The sequence below is a fragment of the Heptranchias perlo genome, chromosome 7 (genome assembly GCF_035084215.1).
Source record: "Heptranchias perlo isolate sHepPer1 chromosome 7, sHepPer1.hap1, whole genome shotgun sequence".
NCBI lineage: Eukaryota > Metazoa > Chordata > Chondrichthyes > Hexanchiformes > Hexanchidae > Heptranchias > Heptranchias perlo.
Window position 1 is genome coordinate 53,013,473 of NC_090331.1, and position 25,947 is coordinate 53,039,419.

The window sequence follows — 25,947 nt, forward strand, 5'->3', positions numbered from 1 at the left end:
ACAGGTGGTTTTCAAATCATTTTCGAACACAAAGAACATAGAAATACTGTCACAAAACAAGAAGATAGAGCTTGTACTTGAAAAATCCAAACAACCACCAACTGATGCATATTGGAAAACTTTGCAAACTGCACATGTTCAGATTGCAGAGGCATAGTTGGTAGCTCCTTCGCAATGGCATAGAGTGAAAACTGAAGCCTACGTTTTGAGACAGACTATGGCGTTGAAAGAAAAATTTTAAATGAATGTATTATAAGACATAAAAAAAAACAATTCTATGAGTAAATTTGATCATTTATTATAGATATGTAATTTTTTAATGCTTTTATTTTGTTTAAAACCTTATTTTGGAGATAACAAATTTCAGTTACTGGGAAAAATGGTGGCCAAAAGGCCCTGGAAATATTATTTGAACCATTTTAATTCACTGTCTCCTTTCTTTTATTTGTAGGTTATTCTGACTGGTCATTCAGGATTGGTTGTTTTCATGAGTTCTTAATAGTTCTCATTGGTAGTTTCTTCAGCTACTCTCCCTGCTTTTAATTCATATGCCTTTATCTCTAGGTCTCATTTGCCACTGTTCTCCTTTGAACAAATCTCACACCGTTACCTCTGGACTCCCCCAATGATCTATCCTTGACCCCCTCCAATTTCTCACCTACATGCTGCCCCTTGGCAACATCATCTGAAAACACAACGTCAGGTTCCACATGTACGCTGACAACACCCAGTTCTACTTCACCACTACCTCCCTCGACCCCTCCACTGTCTTTGATTTGTCACGCTGCTTGTCCGATATCCAGTACTGGATGAGCAGAAATTTCCTCCAACTAAATATTTGGAAGACCAAAGCCATCATCTTCTGACCAGCCACAAACTTTGTTCTCTAGCCACCGACTCCATCCCTCTCCCTAGCCAATGTCTGAGGATGAACCAGACCGTTTGCGACCTTGGCGTCCTATTCAACCGAGATAAGCTTCCGACTACATATCCGCTCCATCACCAAGACCGCCTACTTCACCCTCGGTAACATCACCCATCTCCACCCCGCCTCAGCTCATCTGCTGCTGAAACCCTCATTCATGCCCTTGTTACCTGTAGACTTGACAATTCCAATGCTCTCCTGGCCAGCCTCCCATCTTCCACCCTCCATAAACTTGAGCTCATCCAAAACTCTGCTGCCCCTATCCTAACTCGCACCAAGTCCCGTTCACCCATTATCCCTGTGCTCACTGACTTACATTGGCTCCAGGTCCGGCAATGCCACAATTTTAAAATTCTCATACTTGTTTTCAAATCCCTCCAGGGCCTCATCCCTCCCCACCTCTGTAACCTCCTCCAGCCCTACATCCCTCCAAGATTGCCGTGCTCCTCCAATTCTGGCCTCTTGCGCATCCCCGATTTTAATCGGTCCATCAATGGCAGCCGTACCTTCAGCTGCCTAGGCCCTAAGCTCTGGAATTCCCTCCCGAAACCTCACCGCATCTCTACCTCCCTCTCCTCCTTTAAGACGCTCCTTAAAACCTACCTCTTTGACCAAGCATTTGGTCACCTGACCTAACATCTCCTTATGTGGCTCAATGTCAAATTTTGTTTGATAACGCTCCTGTGAAGTGCCTTGGGACATTTTACTACGTTAAAGATGCTATATAAATGCAAATTGTTGACAGAAAAAGCACGACAGAAACTCGAAAGTCTTACAGGAAGTAAATGTTACACTTATAGCTATGGAGAAGGATAGGTCTGGCCCAAAAGTTAAAATTCTAAATTGGGGAAAGACCAATTTTGATGGTATTAGACAGGAACTTTCAGAAGTTGATTGGGAGAGTCTGTTGGCAGGCAAAGGGACGTCTGGTAAGTGGGAGGCTTTCAAAAGTGTGTTAACCAGGGTTCAGGGTAAGCACATTCCTTATAAAGTGAAGGGCAAGGCTGGTAGAAGTAGGGAACCTTGGATGACTCGGAAGATTGAGGCCCTAGTCAGAAAGAAGAAGGAGGCATATGACATGCATAGACAGCTGGGATCAAGTGGATCCCTTGAAGAGTATAGAGTTTGCCGGAGTAGAGTTAAGAGAGAAATCAGGAGGGCAAAAAGGGGACATGAGATTGCTTTGACAGATAATGCAAAGGAGAATCCAAAGAGCTTCTACAAATACATAAAGGGCAAAAGAGTAACTAGGGAGAGAGTAGGGCCTCTTAAGGATCAACAAGGTCATCTATGTGCGGAGCCACAAGAGATGGGTGAGATCCTAAATGAATATTTCGCATTGGTATTTACGGTTGAGAAAGGCATGGATGTTAGGGAACTTGGGGAAATAAATAGTGATGTCTTGAGGAGTGTACATATTACAGAGAGGGAGGTGCTGGAAGGTAGATAAATCTCCGGGACCTGATGAAATGTATCCCAGGACGTTATGGGAGGTTAGGGAGGAAATTGCGGGTCCCCTAGCAGAGATATTTGAATCATCCACCGCTACAGGTGAGGTGCCTGAAGATTGGAGGGTAGCAAATGTTGTGCCTTTGTTTAAGAAGGGCGGCAGGGAAAAGCCTGGGAACTACAGACCAGTGAGCCTGACATCTGTAGTGGGTAAGTTGTTAGAGGGTATTCTGAGGGACAGGATCTACAGGCATTTGGAGAGGCAGGGACTAATTAGGAACAGTCAGCATGGTTTTGTGAGAGGAAAATCATGTCTCACGAATTTGATTGAGTTTTTTGAAGGGGTAACCAAGAAGATAGATGAGGGCTGTGCAGTAGATGTGGTCTACATGGACTTCAGCAAAGCTTTTGACAAGGTACCGCATGGTAGGTTGTTACATAAGGTTAAATCTCATGGGATCCAAGGTGAGGTAGCCAATTGGATACAAAATTGGATTGACGACAGAAGACAGAGGGTGGTCGTAGAGGGTTGTTTTTCAAACTGGATGCCTGTGTCCAGCGGTGTGCCTCAGGGATCGGTGCTGGGTCCGCTGTTATTTGTTATTTATATTAATGATTTGGATGAGAATTTAGGAGGCATGGTTAGTAAGTTTGCAGATGACACCAAGATTGGTGGCATTGTGGACAGTGAAGAAGGTTATCTAGGATTGCAACGGGATCTTGATAAATTGGGCCAGTGGGCCGATGAATGGCAGATGGAGTTTAATTTAGATAAATGTGAGGTGATGCATTTTGGTAGATCGAATCAGGCCAGGACCTACTCCGTTAATGGTAGGGTGTTGGGGAGAGTTATAGAACAAAGAGATCTAGGAGTACAGGTTCATAGCTCCTTGAAAGTGGAGTCACAGGTGGATAGGGTAGTGAAGAAGGCATTCGGGATGCTTGGTTTCATTGGTCAGAACATTGAATACAGGAGTTGGGATGTCTTGTTGAAGTTGTACAGGGCATTGGTGAGGCCACACTTGGAATACTGTGTACAGTTCTGGTCACCCTATTATAGAAAGGATATTATTAAACTAGAAAGAGTGCAGAAAAGATTTACTAGGATGCTACCGGGACTTGATGGTTTGACTTATAGGGAGAGGTTAGACAGACTGGGACTTTTTTCCCTGGAGAGTAGGAGGTTAAGGGGTGATCTTATAGAAGTCTATAAAATAATGAGGGGCATAGATAAGGTCGATAGTCAAAATCTTTTCCCAAAGGTAGGGGAGTCTATAACGAGGGGGCATAGATTTAAGGTGAGAGGGGAGAGATACAAAAGGGTCCAGAGGGGCAATTTTTTCACTCAAAGGGTGGTGAGTGTCTGGAACGAGCTGCCAGAGGCAGTAGTAGAGGCGGGTACAATTTTGTCTTTTAAAAAGCATTTGGACAGTTACATGGGTAAGATGGGTATAGAGGGATATGGGCCAAGTGCAGGCAATTGGGACTAGCTTAGTGGTATAAACTGGGCGACATGGACATGTTGGGCCGAAGGGCCTGTTTCCATGTTGTAACTTCTATGATTCTATGATTCTATGATTATGGAAAGTATGTTCTATATTTAAGGCTATTAATATATTACTAGCACATCTCTCATGGTTTAGGTAATGATGACTTGGAGCAACATCCTTTTGATCTCATGTAATTTTCAATATCTTCTCAGGGCCACTGATTTACAATAGTTAAATAAATCAAATTGAGTATTATGGTAGTATCTTCAGATTCACGTATCATCATTACATGCATATTTGCATGGAAACTGTAAATCAGTGGCTTTGATTAGTTGCAAACAATCATTTAACTATGTAATTTTATCCTTACAGGATACAGATGAAGGTGGGAGGGAAGTTGTTGCATGGAGTTAGGAGGTAGAAACTGTGTGTAGCAGTTCTGGAAAATGGGGAAGTCTGTGGGTTGGGAGGATGGCCCTTGCAGCATTGGGCGAATGTTCATGGAGCAAGGTTGGTGGAGGTACAAAGATCTGGGAGCATTGGCAGAATGGTTGCAGGATTTGGGAGCATTGGGAATGGTGGTCGGAAACACAAGGGAGTACCAGTGTCTCGTAAGAGTGGCAGAGGGATCCCAAGAACAGGCTATAAGTTCTTCAAGCACATTTTTGCGTTTTACTATTTTAAAAGTTTTAAGTGCGGAAAGTCCACTTAAAGAACTTTCATGTGCCTGGGAACCTCTTTCATTTCATATCACCACAGTAAGTACAGTACAGGAGGAGGCCATTCTGCCCAGCATGCCTCTTTGAAAGAGCTATCTAATTAGTCCTATTGCCTTGCTCATTCTCCATAGCCTTCTATTTTTTTCCCTTCAAGCATTTAAACTAATTCCCTTTTGAAAGTTACTATCGAATCTGTTTCCACCACCCTTTTAGGCAGAGCATTCCAGATCATTACAACTCGCTGCGTTAAAAAAATGTTTCCTCACGTCGCCTCTGGCTCTTTTGCCTTAAATCTGTCCCCTTCGGTTACTGACCCTTCTGCCACTGGAAACAGTTTCTCCTTATTTACTCAATCAAAACCCTTCATGAATTTGAACACCTCTATCAAATCTCTCCTTAACTCTCTCTGTTCGAAGGAGAACAACCCCAGCTTCTCCAGTCTCTCCACATAACTAGTAAATCTCTTCTGCACCCTCTCTAGGCCTTGACATCTTTCCTAAAGTATGGTGCCCAGAATTGAAGACAATGCTCCAGTTGCGGCCTAACCAGTGTTTCATGAAGGTTTAGCATAACTTCCTTGCTTTTGTAAGGGGTCAGTCATTTAGGATCGAGCTGAGGAAAAATTTCTTCACTCAGAGGGTTGTGAATCTTTGGAATTCTTTACCCCAGAGGGCTGTGGATGCTCAGTCATTGAGTATATTCAAGACTGAGATCAAAAGCTTTTTGGACACTCAGGGAATCAAGGGATATGGGGATCAGGCAGGAGAGTGGAGTTGAGGTCGGAGATCAGCCATGATCGTAATGAATGGTAGAGCAGGCTCAAGGGGTTGTATGGCCCACACCTGTTCCTTTTTCTTATGTTCATATCTACCCTATGCCTATATTAATAAAGCAAGGATCCCATATGTTATTTTAACAGCCTTCTCAACCTGTCCTGCCACCTTCAGAGATTTGTGTACGTGCACCCCTATGCCTCTCTGTTCCTGCGCTCCCTTTGAAATTCTACCATGTAGTTTATATAGCCTCTCCTTATTCTTCCTACCAAAATGTATCACTTCACACTTCTCTGCGTTAAATATCATCTAGAATCATAGAAGTTTACAACATGGAAACAGGCCCTTCGGCCCAACATGTCCATGTCGCCCAGTTTATACCACTAAGCTCGTCCCAAATGCCTGCACTTGGCCCATATCCCTCTATACCCATCTTACCCATGTAACTGTCCAAATGCTTTTTAAAAGACAAAATTGTACCTGCTATGTGTCTGCCCATTTCACCAGTCTGCCTATGTCCTTCTGAAGTCTGTTACTATCCTCCACATTGTTTACTACATTTCCGAGTTTTGTGTCTTTTTTTTTATTCGTTCATGGGATGTGGGTGTTGCTGGCAAGGCCAGCATTTATTGCCCATCCCAAATTACCCTTGAGAAGGTGATGGTGAGCCACCTTCTTGAACCGCTGCAGTCCACGTGGTGAAGGTTCTCCCACAGTGCTGTTGGGAAGGGAGTTCCAGGATTTTGACCCAGCGACGATGAAGGAATGGCGATATATTTCCAAGTCGGGATGGTGTGTGACTTGGAGGGGAACGTGCATGTGGTGTTGTTCCCATGTGCCTGCTGCCCTTGTCCTTCTAGGTGGTAGAGGTCGCAGGTTTGGGAGGTGCTGTCGAAGAAGCCTTGCGAGTTGCTGCAGTGCATCCTGTGGATGGTACACACTGCAGCCACGGTGCGCTGGTGGTGAAGGGAGTGAATGTTTAGGGTGATGGATGGGGTGCCAATCAAGTGGGCTGCTTTGTCCTGGATGGTGTCAAGCTTCTTGTTGTTGGAGTTGCACTCATCCAGGCAAGTGGAGAGTATTCCATCACACTCCTGACTTGTGCCTTGTAGATAGTGGAAAGGCTTTGGGGAGTCAGGAGGTGAGTCACTTGCCACAGAATACCCAGCCTCTGACACGCTCTTGTAGCCACAGTATTTATGTGGCTGGACCAGTACAGTTTCTGGTCAATGGTGACCCCCAGGATGTTGATGGTGGGAGATTCAGCGATGGTAATGCTGTTGAATATCAAGGGGAGGTGGTTAGACTCTCTCTTGTTGGAGATGGTCATTGCCTGGCACTTGTCTGGCGCGAATGTAACTTGCCACTTATCAGCCCAAGCCTGGATGTTGTCCAGGTCTTGCTGCATTCGGGCTCAGACGGCTTCATTATCTGAGGGGTTGCGAATGGAACTGAACACTGTGCAATCATCAGCGAACATCCCCATTTCTGACCTTATGATGGAGGGAAGGTCATTGATGAAGCAGCTGAAGATGTTTGGGCCTAGGACACTGCCCTGAGGAACTCCTGCAGCAATGTCCTGGGGCTGAGGTGATTGGCCTCCAACAACCACTACCATCTTCCTTTGTGCTAGGTATGACTCCAGCCACTGGAGAGTTTTCCCCGATTCCCATTCACTTCAATTTTACTAGGGCTCCTTGTTGCCACACTCGGTCAAATGCTGCCTTGATGTCAAGGGCAGTCACTCTCACCTCACCTCTGGAATTCAGCTCTTTTGTCCATGGCTGTAACGAGGTCTGGAGCCGAGTGGTCTTGGCGGAACCCAAACTGAGCATCGGTGAGCAGGTTATTGGTGAGTAAGTGCCGCATGATAGCACTGTCGACGTCGCCTTCCATCACTTTGCTGATGATTGGGAGTAGACTGATGGGACGGTAATTGGCTGGATTGAATTTGTCCTGCTTTTTGTGGACAGGACATACCTGGGCAATTTTCCACATTGTCGGGTAGATGTCAGTGTTGTAGCTGTACTGGAACAGTTTGGCTAGAGACGCGACTAGTTCTGGTGCAAAAGTCTTCAGAACCACAGCCGGGATGTTGTCGGGGCTCCAAGCCTGCAAACTTTGAAATTATACCCTCTATACCCACATCCAGATCATTAATATATATCAAAAAAAGCAGTGGTCCTAATACTGACCTCTGGGGAGCACCACTGTATACTTCCCTCCAGTCTGTAAAACAACTGTTCACCACTACTCTCTGCTTTCTGTCCCTTAGACAATTTTTTATCCAAGCTGTCCCTTTAATCCCATGGGCTTTAATTGATATTTCATCAAATGCCTTTTGAAAGTCCGTATACACAATATCAACCGCACTACCATCATCAACCCTCTCTGTTACTTCATCAAAGAACTCAATCAAGTTGCAGGTGCAGCAGGCAGTTCGGAAAGCAAATGGTATTTTGGCCTTCATTGCAAGAGGATTTGAGTATAGGAGCAAGGATATCTACAGGGCCTTGGTGAGACCACACTTGGAGTATTGTGTGCTGTTTTGGTCTCCTTACCTCAAAGGATATATTTGCCATAGAGGGAGTGCAGCGAAGGTTCACCAGACTGATTCCTGGGATGGCAGGACTGTCATATGAGGAGAGGTTGGGTCGACTTGGCCTGTATTCACTGGAGTTTAGAAGAATGAGAGGGGATCCCATTGAAACTTAAAATTCTGACAGGGCTAGACAGACTGGATGCAGGGAGGATGTTTCCCCTGGCTGGAGGGAGGATGTTTCCCCTGGCTGGAGGTTCCAGAACGAGGGGTCACAGTCTCAGGATATGGGGTAGGATATTTAGGACTGAGATGAGGAGAAATTTCTTCACTCAGAGGGTGGTGAACCTGTGGAATTCTCTACCACAGAAGGTTGTGGAGGCCAAGTCACTTAATATATTTACGAAGGAGCTAGATAGATTTCTAGACACAAAAGGCATCAAGGGGTATGGGGAGAGAGCGGGAATATGGTATTGGGATAGAGGATCAGCCATGATTATATTGAATGGCGGAGCAGGCTCGAAGGGCCAAATGGCCTACACCTGCTCCTATTTTCTATGTTTCTATGTTTCAAGTTAGTCAACCACGATTTTCCTTTAACAAACACGTGCTGACTTGTATTTATTAGCCCATACTTTTCCAAGTGCCAATTAATTTTGTCCCGGGTTATTGTCTCTAATTGTTTCCCCACCACCGATGTTAGGCTGACTGGCCTGTAATTGCCGCGTATATCCCTCTCCCCTTTTCTGAACAGGGGCATAACATTTGCAATCCTCTAGTCCTCCGGCATCTTCCAAGTATCTAAGGAGGATTGGAAAATTGTGGCCAGAGCCTCTGCAATTTCCACCCTTACTTCCCTCAGTAACCTAGGATGCATCCCATCTGGACCTGGTGACTTTTCTATTTTGAGTACTGCCAACCTTTTAAGTACTTCATCTTTGTCTATTTTTACCCTATCTAATATCGCTACTACCTCCTCCTATACTGCTACAATGGCAGCATCCTCTTCTCTCGTAAAGACGGATGCGAAGTATTAATTCAGTACCTCAGCTATGCCCTCTGCCTCCCCTAGAAGATCTCCTTTTTGTCCCTGATTGGAACTTTTGTGTTCCCTTTTATGTTAGCCGCTAATCTATTCTCATACTCTCTCTTTGCCCCTTTTATTCCCTTTTTGAGATCTCCTCGGTACTTCCTGTATTCATCCTAGTTCTCTACTGTATTATGAACCTTACATTTGTCATAGCCTCCTTTTTCTGTTTCATTTTAATCTCTGTATCTTTAGTCATCCAGGGAACTCCAGCTTTGGATGCCCTTTCTTTCCCCCTCATAGGGATGGGTCTACTCTGTACCCGAACCAACTCCTCCTTGAAGGCCTCCCATTGTTGAATTATTGTTTCGCCTACCAATTTTTGATTCCAATCCATCTGGGCAAGATCCCTTTTTAACTCACTGAAATTTGCCCTCCTCCAGTTAAGTATTTTCACATTTGATTGCTCCTTGTCCTTTTTCATAACTATTCTAAACCTAATTATATTATGATCACTGTTCCCCAAATACTCCTCCATTTCATTCCCCAGAACTAGATCCTGCTTCTTTCCTCGTTGGGTTGGAAACATACTGTTCAAGAAAGTTCTCTTGTACACATTTCAGGAATTCCTCCTGTTCTTTGCCCTTTACACTGTTACTGTCCCAGTCTATATTGGGATAGTGAAGTCCCCCATTATCACTACTCTATAGTTCTTGCATCTTTCAGTAATTTGCCTGCAGATTTGCTCCTCTATCTCCTTCCCACTATTTGGTGGCCTATAGTGCACACCCAGTAGCGTAACAGTTCCTCTATTGTTCCTTAATTCTAACCAAATAGATTCTGTCTTTGACCCCTCAACCACATCATCCCTTTCCAGTGCTATAATAGTTTCTTTGATCAATACTGCCACCCCTCTCCTGTCTTTCCTTCCCCATCTTTCCTGAATACCTTGTGGCCAGGAACATTCAGTACGCAATCCCTTCTTTGAGCCAGATCTCTGTTATTGCCATTATATCATAGTCCCATGTGGCAACTTGAACCTGCAGCTCACCAACCTTATTTACCGCACTACGTGAATTTAAGCACATGCACTCTAAACTCATCGTAGATTACCCAGCAATTGCCCCCTGTCTGATCCCTCCTATTTCTGAACTCTTCTTTACTCTAGTGCTACATATGTCCTGCCCAATCCTCTGTGCACCTTGTTTCTCCTCTCTACTGTTTCATCCTGGTGCCCATCCCCTGCCAAATTAGTTTAAACCCTCCCCCACAGCACTAGTTAACCTCCCCACGAGGACACTGGTCCCAGCTCTGCTGAGGTGCAACCTGTCCATCTTGAACAGATCCCTTCTGCCCCAGAACTGGACCCAATGTCCCAGGAAATCTGAAGCACTCCATCCTGCACCATCTCTCCAGCCACACATTTAACTGTCTTATCCTACTTTTCCTGTACACACTAGCACATGGCACTGGGAGTAATCCATAGATTACTGCCTTTGAGGTCCTGCTTTTTAACTTCCTCCCCAGCTCCTGAAACTCTGACTGCAGGACCTCAACCCTTTTCCTTCCTATGTCATTGGTTCCCACATGGACCACAACTTCTGGCTGTTCCCCTTGCCCCCTCAAAATGTTCTGCATCCTCTCAGTGATGTCCTTTACTCCAGCACCAGGGAGGCAACACTCCATGCGAGACTCACGTCAGCGGTTGCAGAAACGCAACCTGACTATCGAATCCCCTATAACAACTCCATTTCTTTTGATCCCCTGTGCAGCCGAATCTCCCACGGTGCCGTGAATTTGCTCATGACTGCACTCCCCCAAGATGTCAACACCCTCAATGGTATTCCTGAATACTGTTTTTTTGAGTGCCACACTCCCAGGGGACTCTGGCACTGCCTGCCTGTTCCCCCTGGTCTGCCTGGTGGTTACTCACTGCCTCTCTGACTGACCTCTATAGCTGCAGGGTGACTACCTCCTGAAACGTGCTATTCATGAAACTCTCAGCTTCCCATATGCACTGTAGTGATGCTAGCTACCCCTCAAGCTCAGAAATTCTTAGCTCGAGCATTTGTGGCACTTCCTCCACACGTGGTTTTCCAGGACACACTAAGTGTTCTGGAGTTCCCACATGGCACAGGATGTGCATGCGATGGGTCCCAGCTGTCCTGTTATAGTTGAACTACCAAGATTAGAAGTTGGTGGCACTTGCTGCACATGTGGTTTTCCAGGACAAGTTCCCACATGGCTCAGGATGTGCACGCGATGGGCCCCAGCAGTCCTGCTATAGTTGAACTACCAAGATTAGAAACAAATTAACAGGAATATATTTTAATTAAGGCGCTAATTATATAAACCAAGCAAAAAAGTGTTTTACCTCACTGCCTAGAGATAATGTACAGAACAGAATATGGTAGGTTCAATATAGGTAGAATGTTAGTTAGTTTTTGTTCATGGCTTGGCATAGTAAAGACATTAGCCAGCTGTTAGAAATCCAGGCCTTGGTACACATTTTACAACAGTGAACATTACAACCTTTAATCAGCTCATTTAGATTTATGATAAACTAAGCATAAAGCTATTACTTCACCTTTAATATGAAGTTGTCTTCTGGCTGCAGGTGCAGTTCTGAAATGGACTGACGCACCATCTGTTCCAAATCTATGTCTCTCTTGCGTGGTACATCCAATGATGGAAAAAGGTCACCAAGCAGACCCAGAAAAATGGGAACATCGTTGGTAACAATTTTTGGCAGATTAAAATCTCTTAGAGCACGCATTAGGACCTGGAAAACAGCAACAGTGCTATAAAAGTCACAGAACAATAACATTATAACAAAAGACATTAAGTTAACAAACATGATAAATTATTGCATAATTAAACAATTATAGTGCATATGGTTGGTTAAACTCAATCTGTTGTAGACTAAGTCATTGCTGGCACATATATACATCTCATCAAAAACTGGAAACTGATGACTGAAATATCTGTATTAAATTCTATTCCCATTTAGTGCATAAATAGACCAGCTGGGGTTAGAGAGTGGTCATAATGTTCTATTGAGTAGTCTCATTTTTGACTCTTAATACAGTTTTGACCATATTTGCACTAAATACCATTGTGATTTAGAGACATAATTTATGATGTACAAATTTTGTTGCATATTTTCCTCATATGTTGCTAGCTACCACTTCGTGAAATAAAAATGGTGAGGAACCAAAACATTTCTCTCTATTTTTTTTTGTAATTTTGTATTCATCAGGAACTAATTTTCACAAAGGTAGTGGAGTACCCAAAGCACGTGTAGATCTCGGTCACAAATAGTGTAGCGGTTATGTTGAAGGCGGCCCACTACCACCTTCTCAGGGCAACTAGGGATGAGCAATAAACGCTGGCCTTGGCAGCATAACACTATGATAGTAGTTTCCACTATTGTAAATTAAATGCACAAAATCTAGTTCATAAGCCACGCATTTAGTCAGGTTTTTACAGCCTGCAAAACAGGAAGTATGAATAATATACTAGCACAATTCATGTTTTACCATCCAAACTATTTTCAGTATTAATAATCACTACTATACATGTTTGAGTCCTTATTTTGCTGTTGAAATTAGTTTGAAAATGTAGATATTATTATTATTAATATTAATTTTTGGGTGTACCACCATGTTATATTCATTTAACTTAGATGGTAGCCATTTCAGTGTTTACATCTAATCCATCTTATGCTACATGAACTGGTGTCATTTTCATAAAATGTGGAAAGTATTTCCTGAAGTTTATGCCATAATTGAGCACAAAATGCAGTGAGAAAACAGTCTGCAACCTTGATAGCAACATAACTTGCATTCAGAATCCCATTTTCAAAAATTTAAATTTTTCAACTGAAGTGGGGATGCAGTTTACATTCCACTTGCACGTTTTTTTTTTTGAACTTTTAAGTCAACAAATTGATGTGGCACATACATGCCAACCATACGCATTTGACACAGACAGTCAGTCAGCACTCTCCATAGGTCAGCATTTGTGGACCAAAATCAGTATGGACCAGGTCTTTCTCTCAAGTATTGTTCCCAAGCTTCTACCTGCTGGCCGTCATTGATATCAGGAATTGCTACCCATGTTGTTCTGTGCCAATCATAGCTGGAGTGCGAGCAGGTAGAAGCCTGGGAATGGCCTTGCAGGAGGAAGAAACAGTAGTTTTTGGGGGCACGAGAGAGAGAGAGAAGCGAGGGCAGCACTTTTGAGGGTGAGTGGAGAGAGGGTAGAAGCCAGAAGTGGCACAGGGGCAAAAGAACTAGAAGCAGCACTTTTGTTTGGGGGGGGGGGGTGCGGTTGGTGTGGGGAGGGTAAGAGAAAGGGTGGAAGGGAACCTCGAACTAGTACTTTGGTGAAACTGGGTTTAGTTGGTGTGTTGGAGACCCAAAGGTAACTTACATTTTTCATCTTAAACAAAGAAAATTAAAATAAAACAAGGGTGAAGTATCAAAATGTTTAAAACTAACCAGAATGCAGCAGCGCAAAAGATTTCCAGGGAAGCATACCCCCAGTTGCATCTAGAATTGCACTACTAGTTGAAGGTGGCAGATTTGGAAGGATGGTTACAATTGTAAATTTGCTGCCTACGGACTCCTTCCGTGCTGTAAAATGTTAATGTTCATTGTGGATTCCCAAATACTAGAAAATGCAACAAATAAAATGCCAAAATCATGACTTTTTGGGGGGCAGGGACATGCCCCAAGACCCCTCCTAGAAAATAAATCTTATACAGTCATGTATTTAAAATGTTGAGTAAATCCACATCTTAAATGACAGCCCCATATCCACAGTAGAGTTAGTGTAATTAATTGCTTTCACATGTCATAAGCTTATATTCAGGGCCACCTCTGAGCTGTCATGCAGCTGGTGGTCAGCTTTTGCAAGTTTTCTAGATTGGGATGTATGGTGATATGAATTATGCTGCACAATAATTCATCTTGTAGGCTCTGTAAAGGTTTGGTCAGACTCCTGGTACTTTAGTTGAACCAATTTAATCAAAACTAGTTACAATACATAACGGGTCGGATGCTGGAGTGGGGAATCTCACGCCATACACCGTTAGTTAGACTTCTTCCTGCACCCTTCAGCTCAAAATTTTTTTGCGCTGTAACTTGCTGGAAGTGCGAGCTGATAATGACGTGGAGAGGGCAATGGAGTATCTGGGACCTTAGTGATTGACAGGACCAATAGTAGATCTCTTTGGTTAAGGCGATACAAAGAATGAGAAAGAAACAGAGGAAAAACAAAGAAGGAGGGTGAATTAGTCAAATCAGATACAAAAAGGGAAATAGAGAGAGGGAAAGAAAGATTGGATTGAGAGAGAGAGAGAGAGAGAGAGAAAGATTTGGATTGAAAGAAAAAAAAGACAGACAGGAAAAGTAAGAGAAAAAAAATTAAATTTGACATTTTTAAAATCTCTAATAACAATTTACTACATGCAGGAATGAGATTGAACAGTTTAAATTGTTCCCTTTCTGGGCCAGAGAGGTTGATTGGCATTGCATTAACAATTATCACATTGGGAAGGCTAAGGGCGCGATGCCATTTGTGTAAATCAACCTGCAAGTTGTGGAGATTGGCAACTCATGGCGTAGCTCTTAATCCCCTAAACTTGCCTATTTGCACATTAAGAACGCCTGCGTCGTTAACACGTCACTATTTTTCCAGCAAGATCCAGCCCAATAATTCCCCACAGCACATCAGTGCAGTAAATATCAAGCCACTCTGAACCCTCTCCCATTATACCATCATTTCTACTTCAAGTTCACATGGAGGTCATAATTGATCTTCTATACCGCCAGCTAGAACTACAGCCTCTAATTACCTGCTCCTCAGGCCTGTTTCGATCTCCTCTTTTCAGAGAGCCAGCAACCACCAATACAGATTTTATAGCTCTAAGGCCCCAGTCATAATGGTCCTACAAGATGATAAAAAGAGTTTAAATAGGAAGTAAATCAATGAAGAAAAAAATAAGGTGTCTGATAAGCATGCTTCTTTCCTTTCTAACATCTACATTACCTGCTTTGACAGCAGCTCACAGCAAAGTGTGTAGAGACTTATAAATTTTCTAGCAAGCAGTCTAGCATCTATAAATCCCTCTGCCACCAACATTATTTCACAGATCAGCTCAAAGTCTGGGATCACCATCGCACAAGGTCTGACAAATGTAAAAAAAAATTAAGTTACAAAAGACACCTTAAAAAAATGGAATTAACCAACCTTTTCTCACACAACTCCCATCTCTCTTTAACCTCTGCATTGCCTTTGACAATTCCATCCTTCTTCAACTCTTCTCCTTTGTGGCATTTCCCTCTCCTGGATCTGCTCACACTTGTTGCAATGCAGGCATTACATTGCTTCAATAGCTTTGCCTCTTCTGTCTGCAGAGTCAGCTCTGGTCAACCCCGAGGGTCCATTTAGTCCCCTTCTCTTGACCATTTATGTTTCCCTTTGCAACTTCTGGAGTGGATTTTCACGTTCGCTGCCGGGATGGTAATCTGGTGGGTTGGAACACAGGCCCAAAATAGAACCCGCTCAAATTTCATTCCATTGATATTAATGGAATGAAAATCAGGTGGGATCTATAAAGGGCTCATGGTGGCGACACCTTACCCCTTACCAAAACTACGCCATCTGGCTATATTTTATACCACCTGCCCCACCCAAATTGCCATGGTAGTGGTGTGGCCTTCGTAACTAACTCACACCTTGCGCTCTCATCCTACGCCTCAGTTACCTTCTCCTCTCCAAGCAATTCACCTTGTTCCCCCGCCCTTGCCTCTCCTTTAAAATCCTTGTTCTCTACCATGCCCCAAGTCCCACCCCGAGTTTTTCACCAAGATATTCTCCCTACTTTCCTCTCAGCCTCTACACTGAATGCATCATCCTTGGTGATTTCAATCCACATCTCAACTCACATTGCCTTCACTCCTCCAATATCACTGCCCTTCTGTTCTCCCTTAGTCACTCTATCCATACAAACTCTCCTACCCATATTCATGGCCACCCCCTTGACCTTGCCATCTCATGAGCCCTCTTTACTCCCATCGTTTCGGTCACAGAGAAGGCCATCTCCAACCACTTCTTTATATCCATGTAAACTTTGGTACCAGCCAGATAGATTGCTATATTAAGTCCTGTGGGAAGCGATAGAAAAGTGAGTCTTCTCAAGTCTTCCCTCTCTCCACACTTGCCCAAACCAGCTTCAACAGAAAAAGTAAAAAGTAATATGGGGTTATAATCATATTCCACTAAGGGTCAGTGATCAGGCCTAATATGAGCAAGGCTGACATGAATGTAACACTGGCATTACTTCCCTTGATTGTAGTCTTCCACTTCCATAAACCACAGTGATAGTTTCCCACTATTAGCTGTTGGACATGGTGGAAATTTTACACTTGGGCAAGATCACAGGTTTTACCTGCCACCCAAAGAAATGGTTTCCAATCATCACTAATGAGAAAATCACGCCCAATATTGTATATCAATAGAACAAAAGTGAAGTGTTAAATATATTACATAAAGTAGCATTTTTTTGCTGAAATATTAAATGAGTTCTATATTTCTGTTCAAAGTTGCATAGTAACATAATATATTATATTGTACTTCCCTTAAAACATACATACGTAGAAAGTTCAACTTCAGCATATTACAATTACATTTTAGGAATTTATAATGTTCCAATAGAAACATACTATAGGTTTGCTGAATTGATCCATCTTAGAGCTTTTTTTTTTATTCGTTCATGGGACGTGGGCGCTGCTGGCGAGGCCAGCATTTATTGCCCATTCCTAATCGCCCTTGAGAAGGCGGTGGCGAGCCGCCTTCTTGAACCGCTGCAGTCCGTGTGGTGAAGGTTCTCCCACAGTGCTGTTAGGAAGGGAGTTCCAGGACTTTGACCCAGCAATGATGAAGGAACGGCGATATATTTCCAAGTCCGGATTGTGCGTGACTTGGAGGGGAACATGCAGGTGGTGTTGTTCCCATGTGCCTGCTGCTCTTGTCTTTCTAGGTGGTAGAGGTCGTGGGCTTGGGAGGTGCTGTCGAAGAAGCCTTGGCGAGTTGCTGCTGTGCATCCTGTGGACAGTACATACTGCAGCCACTGTGCGCCAGTGGTGAAGGGAGTGAATTTTAGGGTGGTGGATGGGGTGCCAATCAAGTGGGCTGCTTTGTCCTGGATGGTGTCGAGCTCCTTGAGTGTTGTTGGAGCTGCACTCATCCAGGCAAGTGGAGAGTATTCCATCATACTCCTGACTTGTGCCTTGTAGATGGTGGAAAGGCTTTGGGGAGTCAGGAGGTGAGTCACTCGCCGCAGAATACCCAGCTTCTGACCTGCTCTTGTAGCCACAGTATTTATATGGCTGGTCCAGTTAAGTTTCTGGTCAATGGTGACCCCCTGGATGTTGATGGTGGGTGATTTGGCGATGGTAATGCCGTTGAATGTCAAGGGAAGGTGGTTAGATTCTTTCTTGTTGGAGATGGTCGTTGCCTGGCACTTGTCTCGCGCAAATGTAACTTGCCACTTATCAGCCCAAGCCTGGATGTTGTCCAGGTCTTGCTGCATGCAGGCACTTCATTATCTGAGGGGTTGCAAATGGAACTGAACACTGTGCAATCATCAGTGAACATCCCCATTTCTGACCTTATGATGGAGGGAAGGTCATTGATGAAGCAGCTGAAGATGGTTGGGCCTAGGACACTGCCCTGAGGAACTCCTGCAGCAATGTCCTGGGGCGGAGATGATTGGCCTCCAACAACCACTACCATCTTCCTTTGTGCTAGGTATGACTCCAGTTTTCCCCGATTCCCATTCACTTCAATTTTACTAGGGCTCCTTGTTGCCACACTCGGTCAAATGCTGCCTTGATGTCAAGGGCAGTCACTCTCACCTCACCTCTGGAATTCAGCTCTTTTGTCCATGTTTGGACCAAGACTGTAATGAGGTCTGGAGCCGAGTGGTCATGGCGGAACCCAAACTGAGCATCAATGAGCAGGTTATTGGTGGGTAAGTGCCGCTTGATAGCACTGTCAACGACACCTTCCATCACTTTGCTGATGATTGAGTAGACCGATGGGGCGGTAATTGGGCGGATTGGATTTGTCCTGCTTTTTGTGGACAGGATATACCTGGGCAATTTTCCACATTGTCAGGTAAATGCCAGTGTTGTTGCTGTACTGGAACAGTTTGGCTAGAGGCGCTGCTTGTTCTGGAGCACAAGTCTTCAGCACTACAGCTGGGATGTTGTCGGGGCCCATAGCCTTTGCTGTACCCAGTGCACTCAGCCTTTTCTTGATATCACGTGGAGTGAATTGAATTGGCTGAAGACTGGCTTCTGTGACGGTGGGGATATCGAGAGGAGGCCGAGATGGATCATCTACTCAGCATTTCTGGCTGATGATCGTTGCAAACGCTTCAGCCTTGTCTTTTGCACTCACGTGCTGGACCCCGCCATCATTGAGGATGGGGATGTTGACAGAGCCTCCTCCTCCCGTTAGTTGTTTAACTGTCCACCACTATTCACAACTGGATGTGGCAGGACTGCAGCTCTCACACTTTATAACGATGACTTTTATTGGCACAATGAAGCGCTTCTTTTAATGAAGAGGATCAGATATTAGGCCTTCTCAATCACTGTTCTATTGTCTAATAATATGTTGTAAACTTTCAGAAATGAAGGTAACCCCTTTATGCAACACATTACACTTAATGTCTCAATAATATCTACATACCTAAAGAGGGCTTTAAGGTTTTCAGGAAGCTCTGCTCTCCCTGCATATCCTGGATTTAGGGTAATAAATATACCCACAGAAGGTTTCAGTTCAATAACCTCGCCCAGAAAATAAAATCTATTGATGCAAAAAGGTACATTAGTATATGATTGACATCAATCGATCTTCAATTTAATAAGATTAGATACATGAAACACTGCATACCGGCTTTTCTTGTTTCTAATTGCATCTTGAATGGTCTTGACTTGTACAGCTACAACTGAAAGAACTTCCACTGAAATACGGTTGAATTCATCAAAGCATCCCCACACTCCTGTTTGTGCAAGACCTTTATATATATTTCCTATGGACTAATATTGTACAAGGACATGTTTAAAAACTTACAAGGAGCAATCACTCTCAAGTCATATCAAATACAGAATTAGACTTTTGGGGGTGAAAAATTGGTGGTAACAGATTGATTGTAACACCCTTTATAATTAGGGTTGGAGGAATTTTTCCCAATAAATTTTACTCAGTATATTCAAAAAGCAAGTTCATTACAGTTTATAGATTTTCTATTTGCAGCAGTGCACATTGTTACCTTGTAATCCATCTGTTCAGAGCAGTTGAAAACATACACCATAATGCCCAGAGAGCGCCCCAAATCTTTGGTGGTCTCAGTTTTACCAGTCCCAGCCGGTCCTGATGGTGCTCCACTCATTGTCAAATGTAAAGATTGGGTCAAGGTAATGTAACATCTGTAGAACCATTAAAATCACAATCAGCAGCATTCAATAGATTAAATGCAATGCTGAACTAAATGGCAGAAATGGACAGTACAAATCAGAGGAAGTCATGCTTAAACTGTGTAATGCTGTGGTCTGACCACACTGAGTACAGTGGCCAATACTGGTCATTGAAATACAGAGGAGACATTCAAGATCTGGAGGTTGTTCAGAGATGAGCCATGAGACTGATCTCTAAAATCAGACGATTGAGTCATGAAAAAAACACGAGGAAAAAACTTGGGTTTTTTATCCTTGGAAGGAGGTATTATATTACAGAATTATGAGATAAATGGTATGGAAGCCTGAACAGCACAGACCAAACTGTGACAGTAGGTACAAGGAGGCATCGGTTTACAGCAGCAAAAGATACATTTAGGACTGATGTCAGGACACTTCACAGAGTCATCAACACATGGAATGGATTTTTGGGTAGGGAAATGAAGATGAAAAGCTTAAAATCATTTGAACATTTGGATTTTGTGAAGGGGAGACTGTACGGTAAGCTAAGATGGGCCAAATGATCATCTTCATCTGTATCTGTCCTGCGATCACATATTGGGGGTGGTACAGTTAGTTAAATACATCAGTGATGTATTACAAACAGCCATGGCCTAGCGCCCCCGCCACCATTTGTATATGTTGGGAGGGGAAGGGACGCTCCTGGAGAGGGTGGCAGGAAAGAAATCTGGGCAGAATGGTGAGGTGTGTTAATCTCACAGCCTGATTTCAGGTGAGATTGCATCAGGGAATCCAGCCTGTTAAGTGTTGATTGCTAATGTCATCAACAGCATTTTCTAGGCTATTGTTTCCAAAATTTCTGCAAGTTTTACGATAAAACCACTACTTACAAAGAGGTATAAAATTAAACATAGTGTGCATCCCATCCTCCAATAATTTTGAGGAATATGAATATCCTACATTTCTGTTCTTCCTTTATACTCTGGGCCTCAGATGATTTTCCTACCTATCCCATCTCTTTCATTGATCCTGCATAATCCACAACATAAATATTTGTTCCATGATTTTTGTTACGTAGTTGGTTCTGACGCTTCTGAAATATATAGCGATTCATCAAACAGAATGATACTCATCAGGATCTATGTTGTGTCTCAATCAACTCGATGTGTACTTCATAGGAACAAGGGCCTGATACAAGGGATTCATTTAATTGTTGATCGTACTAAATCCTTGCAGTACTCCATTATTTATTAAACATTTATTATACAGTTATTTATCACATTTGCCATTTCTTACTTTCAGTATTTATTAACTTCTCAATTTCTGTTGAAATTGCTTAGATGAAAACATAAAATAGATGCCACTGGAATAATGTGGAACTGTTCTCTCTTTTGTTGGTCTTTATATTAGTGAAATGGTCTTTTTCAGGGTCTAGAAAATTTAGATTAAATACAACAGTTGCAAAGTTGCTCAATAAAAACAGGAATAGCTCAGAAGTCTATGGTCAGGAATTCCCTCAAAGCTGCTTTTGCTCCACTGCCGTAACTTCATAGGAAGTGTGGCAGAAATCCCATTTACACGCGTAAATGAGTGTTTCCGCTGCACTTGCAGCGAGGTTATGGCAACAGAGCGATAGCAGCTCGGAGGAAACTCCAGGCCCATAAAACACGTCTCATGAGAAAAGCCAATTAAACGACTAAACAGACTTTCAAGAATGAATTACAAGATATAAACCCCTCACAAAATGGGAATATTTTTATAAACCACTGAACAGATGTCACAAAGCACTATGGAAATTTACTTCTTTCACAATAATATCTCACGTGGCACCCTGTTCTGGAGGTTAGTATTTTTTTTTATTCGTTCACGGGATGTGGGCATCGCTGGCAAGGCCGGCATTTATTGCCCATCCCTAATTGCCCTCGAGAAGGTGGTGGTGAGCCGCCTTCTTGAACCGCTGCAGTCCGTGTGGTGACGGTTCTCCCACAGTGCTGTTAGGAAGGGAGTTCCAGGATTTTGACCCAGCGACAATGAAGGAACGGCGATATATTTCCAAGTCGGGATGGTGTGTGACTTGGAGGGGAACGTGCAGGTGGTGTTGTTCCCATGCGCCTGCTGCCCTTGTCCTTCTAGGTGGTAGAGGTCGCGGGTTTGGAAGGTGCTGTCGGAGAAGCCTTGGCGAGTTGCTGCAGTGCATCCTGTGGATGGTGCACACTGCAGCCACAGTGCGCCGGTGGTGAAGGGAGTGAATGTTCAGGGTGGTGGATGGGGTGCCAATCAAGCGGGCTGCTTTATCTTGGATGGTGTCGAGCTTCTTGAGTGTTGTTGGAGCTGCACTCATCCAGGCAAGTGGAGAGTATTCCATCACACTCCTGACTTGTGCCTTGTAGATGGTGGAAAGGCTTTGGGGAGTCAGGAGGTGAGTCACTCGCCGCAGAATACCCAGCCTCTGACCTGCTCTCGTAGCCACAGTATTTATATGGCTGGTCCAGTTAAGTTTCTGGTCAATGGTGACCCCCAGGATGTTGATGGTGGGGGATTCGGCGATGGTAATGCCGTTGAATGTCAAGGGGAGGTGGTTAGACTCTCTCTTGTTGGAGATGGTCATTGCCTGGCACTTATCTGGCACGAATGTTACTTGCCACTTATCAGCCCAAGCCTGGATGTTGTCCAGGTCTTGCTGCATGCAGGCTCGGACTGCTTCATTATCTGAGGGGTTGCGAATGGAACTGAACACTGTGCAGTCATCAGCGAACATCCCCATTTCTGAACTTATGATGGAGGGAAGGTCATTGATGAAGCAGCTGAAGATGGTTGGGCCTAGGACACTGCCCTGAGGAACTCCTGCAGCAATGCCCTGGGGCTGAGATGATTGGCCTCCAACAACCACGACCATCTTCCTTTGTGCTAGGTATGACTCCAGCCACTGGAGAGTTTTCAACCTGATTCCCATTGACTTCAATTTTACTAGGGCTCCTTGGTGCCACACTCGGTCAAATGCTGCCTTGATGTCAAGGGCAGTCACTCTCACCACACCTCTGGAATTCAGCTCTTTTGTCCATGTTTGGACCAAGGCTGTAATGAGGTCTGGAGCCGAGTGGTCCTGGCGGAACCCAAACTGAGCATCGGTGAGCAGGTTATTGGTGAGTAAGTGCCGCTTGATAGCACTGTCGACGACACCTTCCATCACTTTGCTGATGATTGAGAGTAGACTGATGGGGCGGTAATTGGCCGGATTGGATTTGTCCTGCTTTTTGTGGACAGGACATACCTGGGCAATTTTCCACATTGTCGGGTAGATGCCAGTGTTGTAGCTGTACTGGAACAGCTTGGCTGGAGGCGCAGCTAGTTCTGGAGCACAAGTCTTCAGCACTACAGCTGGGATGTTGTCGGGGCCCATAGCCTTTGCTGTATCCAGTGCACTCAGCCGTTTCTTGATATCACGTGGAGTGAATCGAATTGGCCGAAGACTGGCTTCCGTGATGGTGGGGATATCGGGAGGAGGCTGAGATGGATCATCCACTCGGCACTACTGGCTGAAGATGGTTGCAAACGCTTCAGCCTTGTCTTTTGCACTCACGTGCTGGACTCCGCCATCATTGAGGATGGGGATGTTTGCAGAGCCTCCTCCTCCCATTAGTTGTTTAATTGTCCACCACCATTCACGACTGGATGTGGCAGGACTGCAGAGCTTTGATCTGATCCGTTGGTTGTGGAATCGCTTAGCTCTGTCTATAGCATGTTGCTTCCGCTGTTTAGCATGCATGTAGTCCTGAGTTGTAGCTTCACCAGGTTGGCACCTCATTTTTAGGTACGCCTGGTGCTGCTCCTGGCATGCTCTTCTACACTCCTCATTGAACCAGGGTTGATCCCCTGACTTGTTGGTAATGGTAGAGTGAGGAATATGCCGGGCCATGAGGTTACAGATTGTGCTGGAATACAATTCTGCTGCTGCTGCTGGCCCACAGCGCCTCATGGATGCCCAGTTTTGAGCTGTTAGATCCGTTCTGAATCTATCCCATTTAGCACGGTGGTAGTGCCACACAACACGTTGGATGGTGTCCTCAGTGCGAAGACGGGACTTCATCTCCACGAGGACTGTGCGGTGGTCACTCCTACCAATACTGTCATGGACAGATGCATTTGCGACAGGTAGATTGGTGAGGATGAGGTCAAGTAAGTTTTTCCCTCGTGTTGGTTCGCTCACCACCTGCCGCAGGCCCAGTCTAGCAGCTATGTCCTTCAGGACTCGGCCAGCTCGGTCAGTAGTGGTGCTGCCGAGCCACTCTTGGTGATGGACATTGAAGTCCCCCACCCAGAGTACATTTTGTGCCCTTGCTATCCTCAGTGCTTCCTCCAAGTGGTGCTCAACATGGAGGAGGACTGATTCATCAGCTGAGGGAGGACGGTAGGTGGTAATCAGCAGGAGGTTTCCTTGCCCATGTTTGACCTGATGCCATGAGATTTCATGGGGTCCAGAGTCAATGTTGAGGACTCCCAGGGCCACTCCCTCCTGACTGTATATCACTGTACCGCCACCTCTGATGGGTCTGTCCTGCCGGTGGGACAGGACGTACTCAGGGATGGTGATGGAAGAGTCTGGGACGTTGGCTGAAAGGTATGATTCTGTAAGTATGGCTAGGTCAGGCTGTTGCTTGACTAGTCTGTGGGACAGCTCTCCCAATTTTGGCACAAGTCCCCAGATGTTAGTAAGGAGGACCTTGCAGGGTCGACTGGGCTTGGTGTTTTGCCGTTGTCGTGTCCGGTGCCTGGTGGTCCGATGCCGGGTGGTCCGTCCGGTTTTATTCTTATTGTGACTTTTCGTAGCGAGATTTTACAACTGAGTGGCTTGTTCGGCCATTTCAGAGGGCAATTAAGAATCAACCACATTGCTGTGGGTCTGGAGTCACATATAGGCCAGACCAGGTCAGGGCAGCAGGTTTCCTTCCCTAAAGGACATTAGTGAACCAGATGGGTTTTTACGACAATCCGGTAGTTTCATGGCCATCATTACTGATACTAGTATTTTAATTCCAGATTTTTATTTAATTAATTGAATTTAATTAATTAATTGAATTTAAATTCGCCAGCTGCCGTGGCGGGATTTGAACTCATGACTCTGTTTTTAGTCCAGGCCTCTGGATTACTAGTCCAGTAACATAACCACTATGCTACCGTATTGGCTTCACAGACATTAAAATTTCATATTATTTCAAGTTTTCTGCGTGTTGATATGCTTTGACACAAGAATCATTTGAGCACTAAAATTCTTCGAACACCCAGTAAAACAAGTAAATGGATCAATATAGGACTCACCTGTCAGTCAGAGGGGTAATTACCAACCGAGGTGTATTACCAAGGTACTCATATGAATACTGAAACTGAGCATCACAGATATTAGCAAAGCAATGTCTTTGGTTATCATCCCATCTGTGCCGCAGTTGTGATAGCCAGGCAAATGCTTGACTATTAGTGACCTAACAAAAGATCAACATTGAAAAATTATGAATACCATATCTAAACAAAGTGTTTTCATGTCAATTTCTTAAATACAATGGTTATTTAGCAAAGTAAAAATAAATGTATAATTGAATTTATCCATAAAACAATAAACCTGAATTAAAACCTCTACCTTGTGAAAAGGTATTGGTCTTTTATTTGAGAAATGAACACCATTTTCATCATAATCCAATGTGCAACTGCTGCACTGATGTTTTTTATGATATGCCAACATGTGTCAGTGTATAGCTCCACAAGCACCTTCAAGTACTTTTGATACTTTGCCCATGTGGCCATTCTTTTTATGCGACACTGGGCAGCGAGTGTCCGTAGATTATTCAACTGTGGAGGCATCTCAGCTGAGCTCAATCCTGTCCTCATCAGACATCATACATAAGATCCTGGATAGCAATCAGAAGTGGGAATCATGCATGGTTCTTTCACTCACCAGCACCACCATACCAACATTATTCATGACAGTGTGTTGACTGAACAGTCCTACCCTCCTAATTAGGAACAGAATAGAAAATATATGGAGGGACAACAGCAATAACTCGCATTTATTTAGCACTTAAGGTAGTAAAAACACCTCAAGATGCTTCACAGAGGCGTATGGAAAAAATGAACACTGAGCCAAAGAAGGAGATATTAGGAGGTAACCAATAGCTTGATGAAAGAGATGTGTCTTAAAGGAGGAGAGGCAGAGGGGTTTCTCGAGGGAATTTCAAAGTGTAGTGCATAGGTGACTGTGGCCACAGCTGCCAATGGTGGGGTAAAGCCGGGGGATGCAGAAAAGACCAGAGTAAGAGAGAGTTTGGGGTGGTTTTGGGGCTGGAGGATGTTACAGAAACCAGCAAGGAATTTAAACACAATGATGGGAATTTTAATTTCATAGACTCAGAGGACAGTACAAGCCATTCGGCCCATCGTGCCTGTGCCGACTCTCTGAAAGAGCCACCGATTAGTCCCACTCCCCTGCTCTTTCCTCATAACCCTGCAAATGTTTCGTAAATAAGTGTATATCCAATTCCCT

At 44.2% G+C, this 25,947-nt stretch overlaps 1 protein-coding gene across 1 annotated transcript in view; it reads right to left on the reverse strand.

The window, feature by feature from the left end:
* Nucleotides 1-25,947, reverse strand: part of dnah9l (dynein, axonemal, heavy polypeptide 9 like) — a 329,459-nt gene that overhangs the window by 181,225 nt on the left and 122,287 nt on the right. Inside the window, exons 32-38 of the mRNA XM_067988173.1 lie at nucleotides 24,732-24,892; nucleotides 19,271-19,427; nucleotides 18,892-19,037; nucleotides 18,688-18,804; nucleotides 14,977-15,115; nucleotides 14,783-14,875; nucleotides 11,510-11,704 (exon numbers count right to left, since the gene is read on the reverse strand). Of these exons, the coding sequence (XP_067844274.1) occupies nucleotides 11,510-11,704; nucleotides 14,783-14,875; nucleotides 14,977-15,115; nucleotides 18,688-18,804; nucleotides 18,892-19,037; nucleotides 19,271-19,427; nucleotides 24,732-24,892 (1,008 nt within the window). The remainder of the gene's footprint in view (nucleotides 1-11,509; nucleotides 11,705-14,782; nucleotides 14,876-14,976; nucleotides 15,116-18,687; nucleotides 18,805-18,891; nucleotides 19,038-19,270; nucleotides 19,428-24,731; nucleotides 24,893-25,947) is intronic.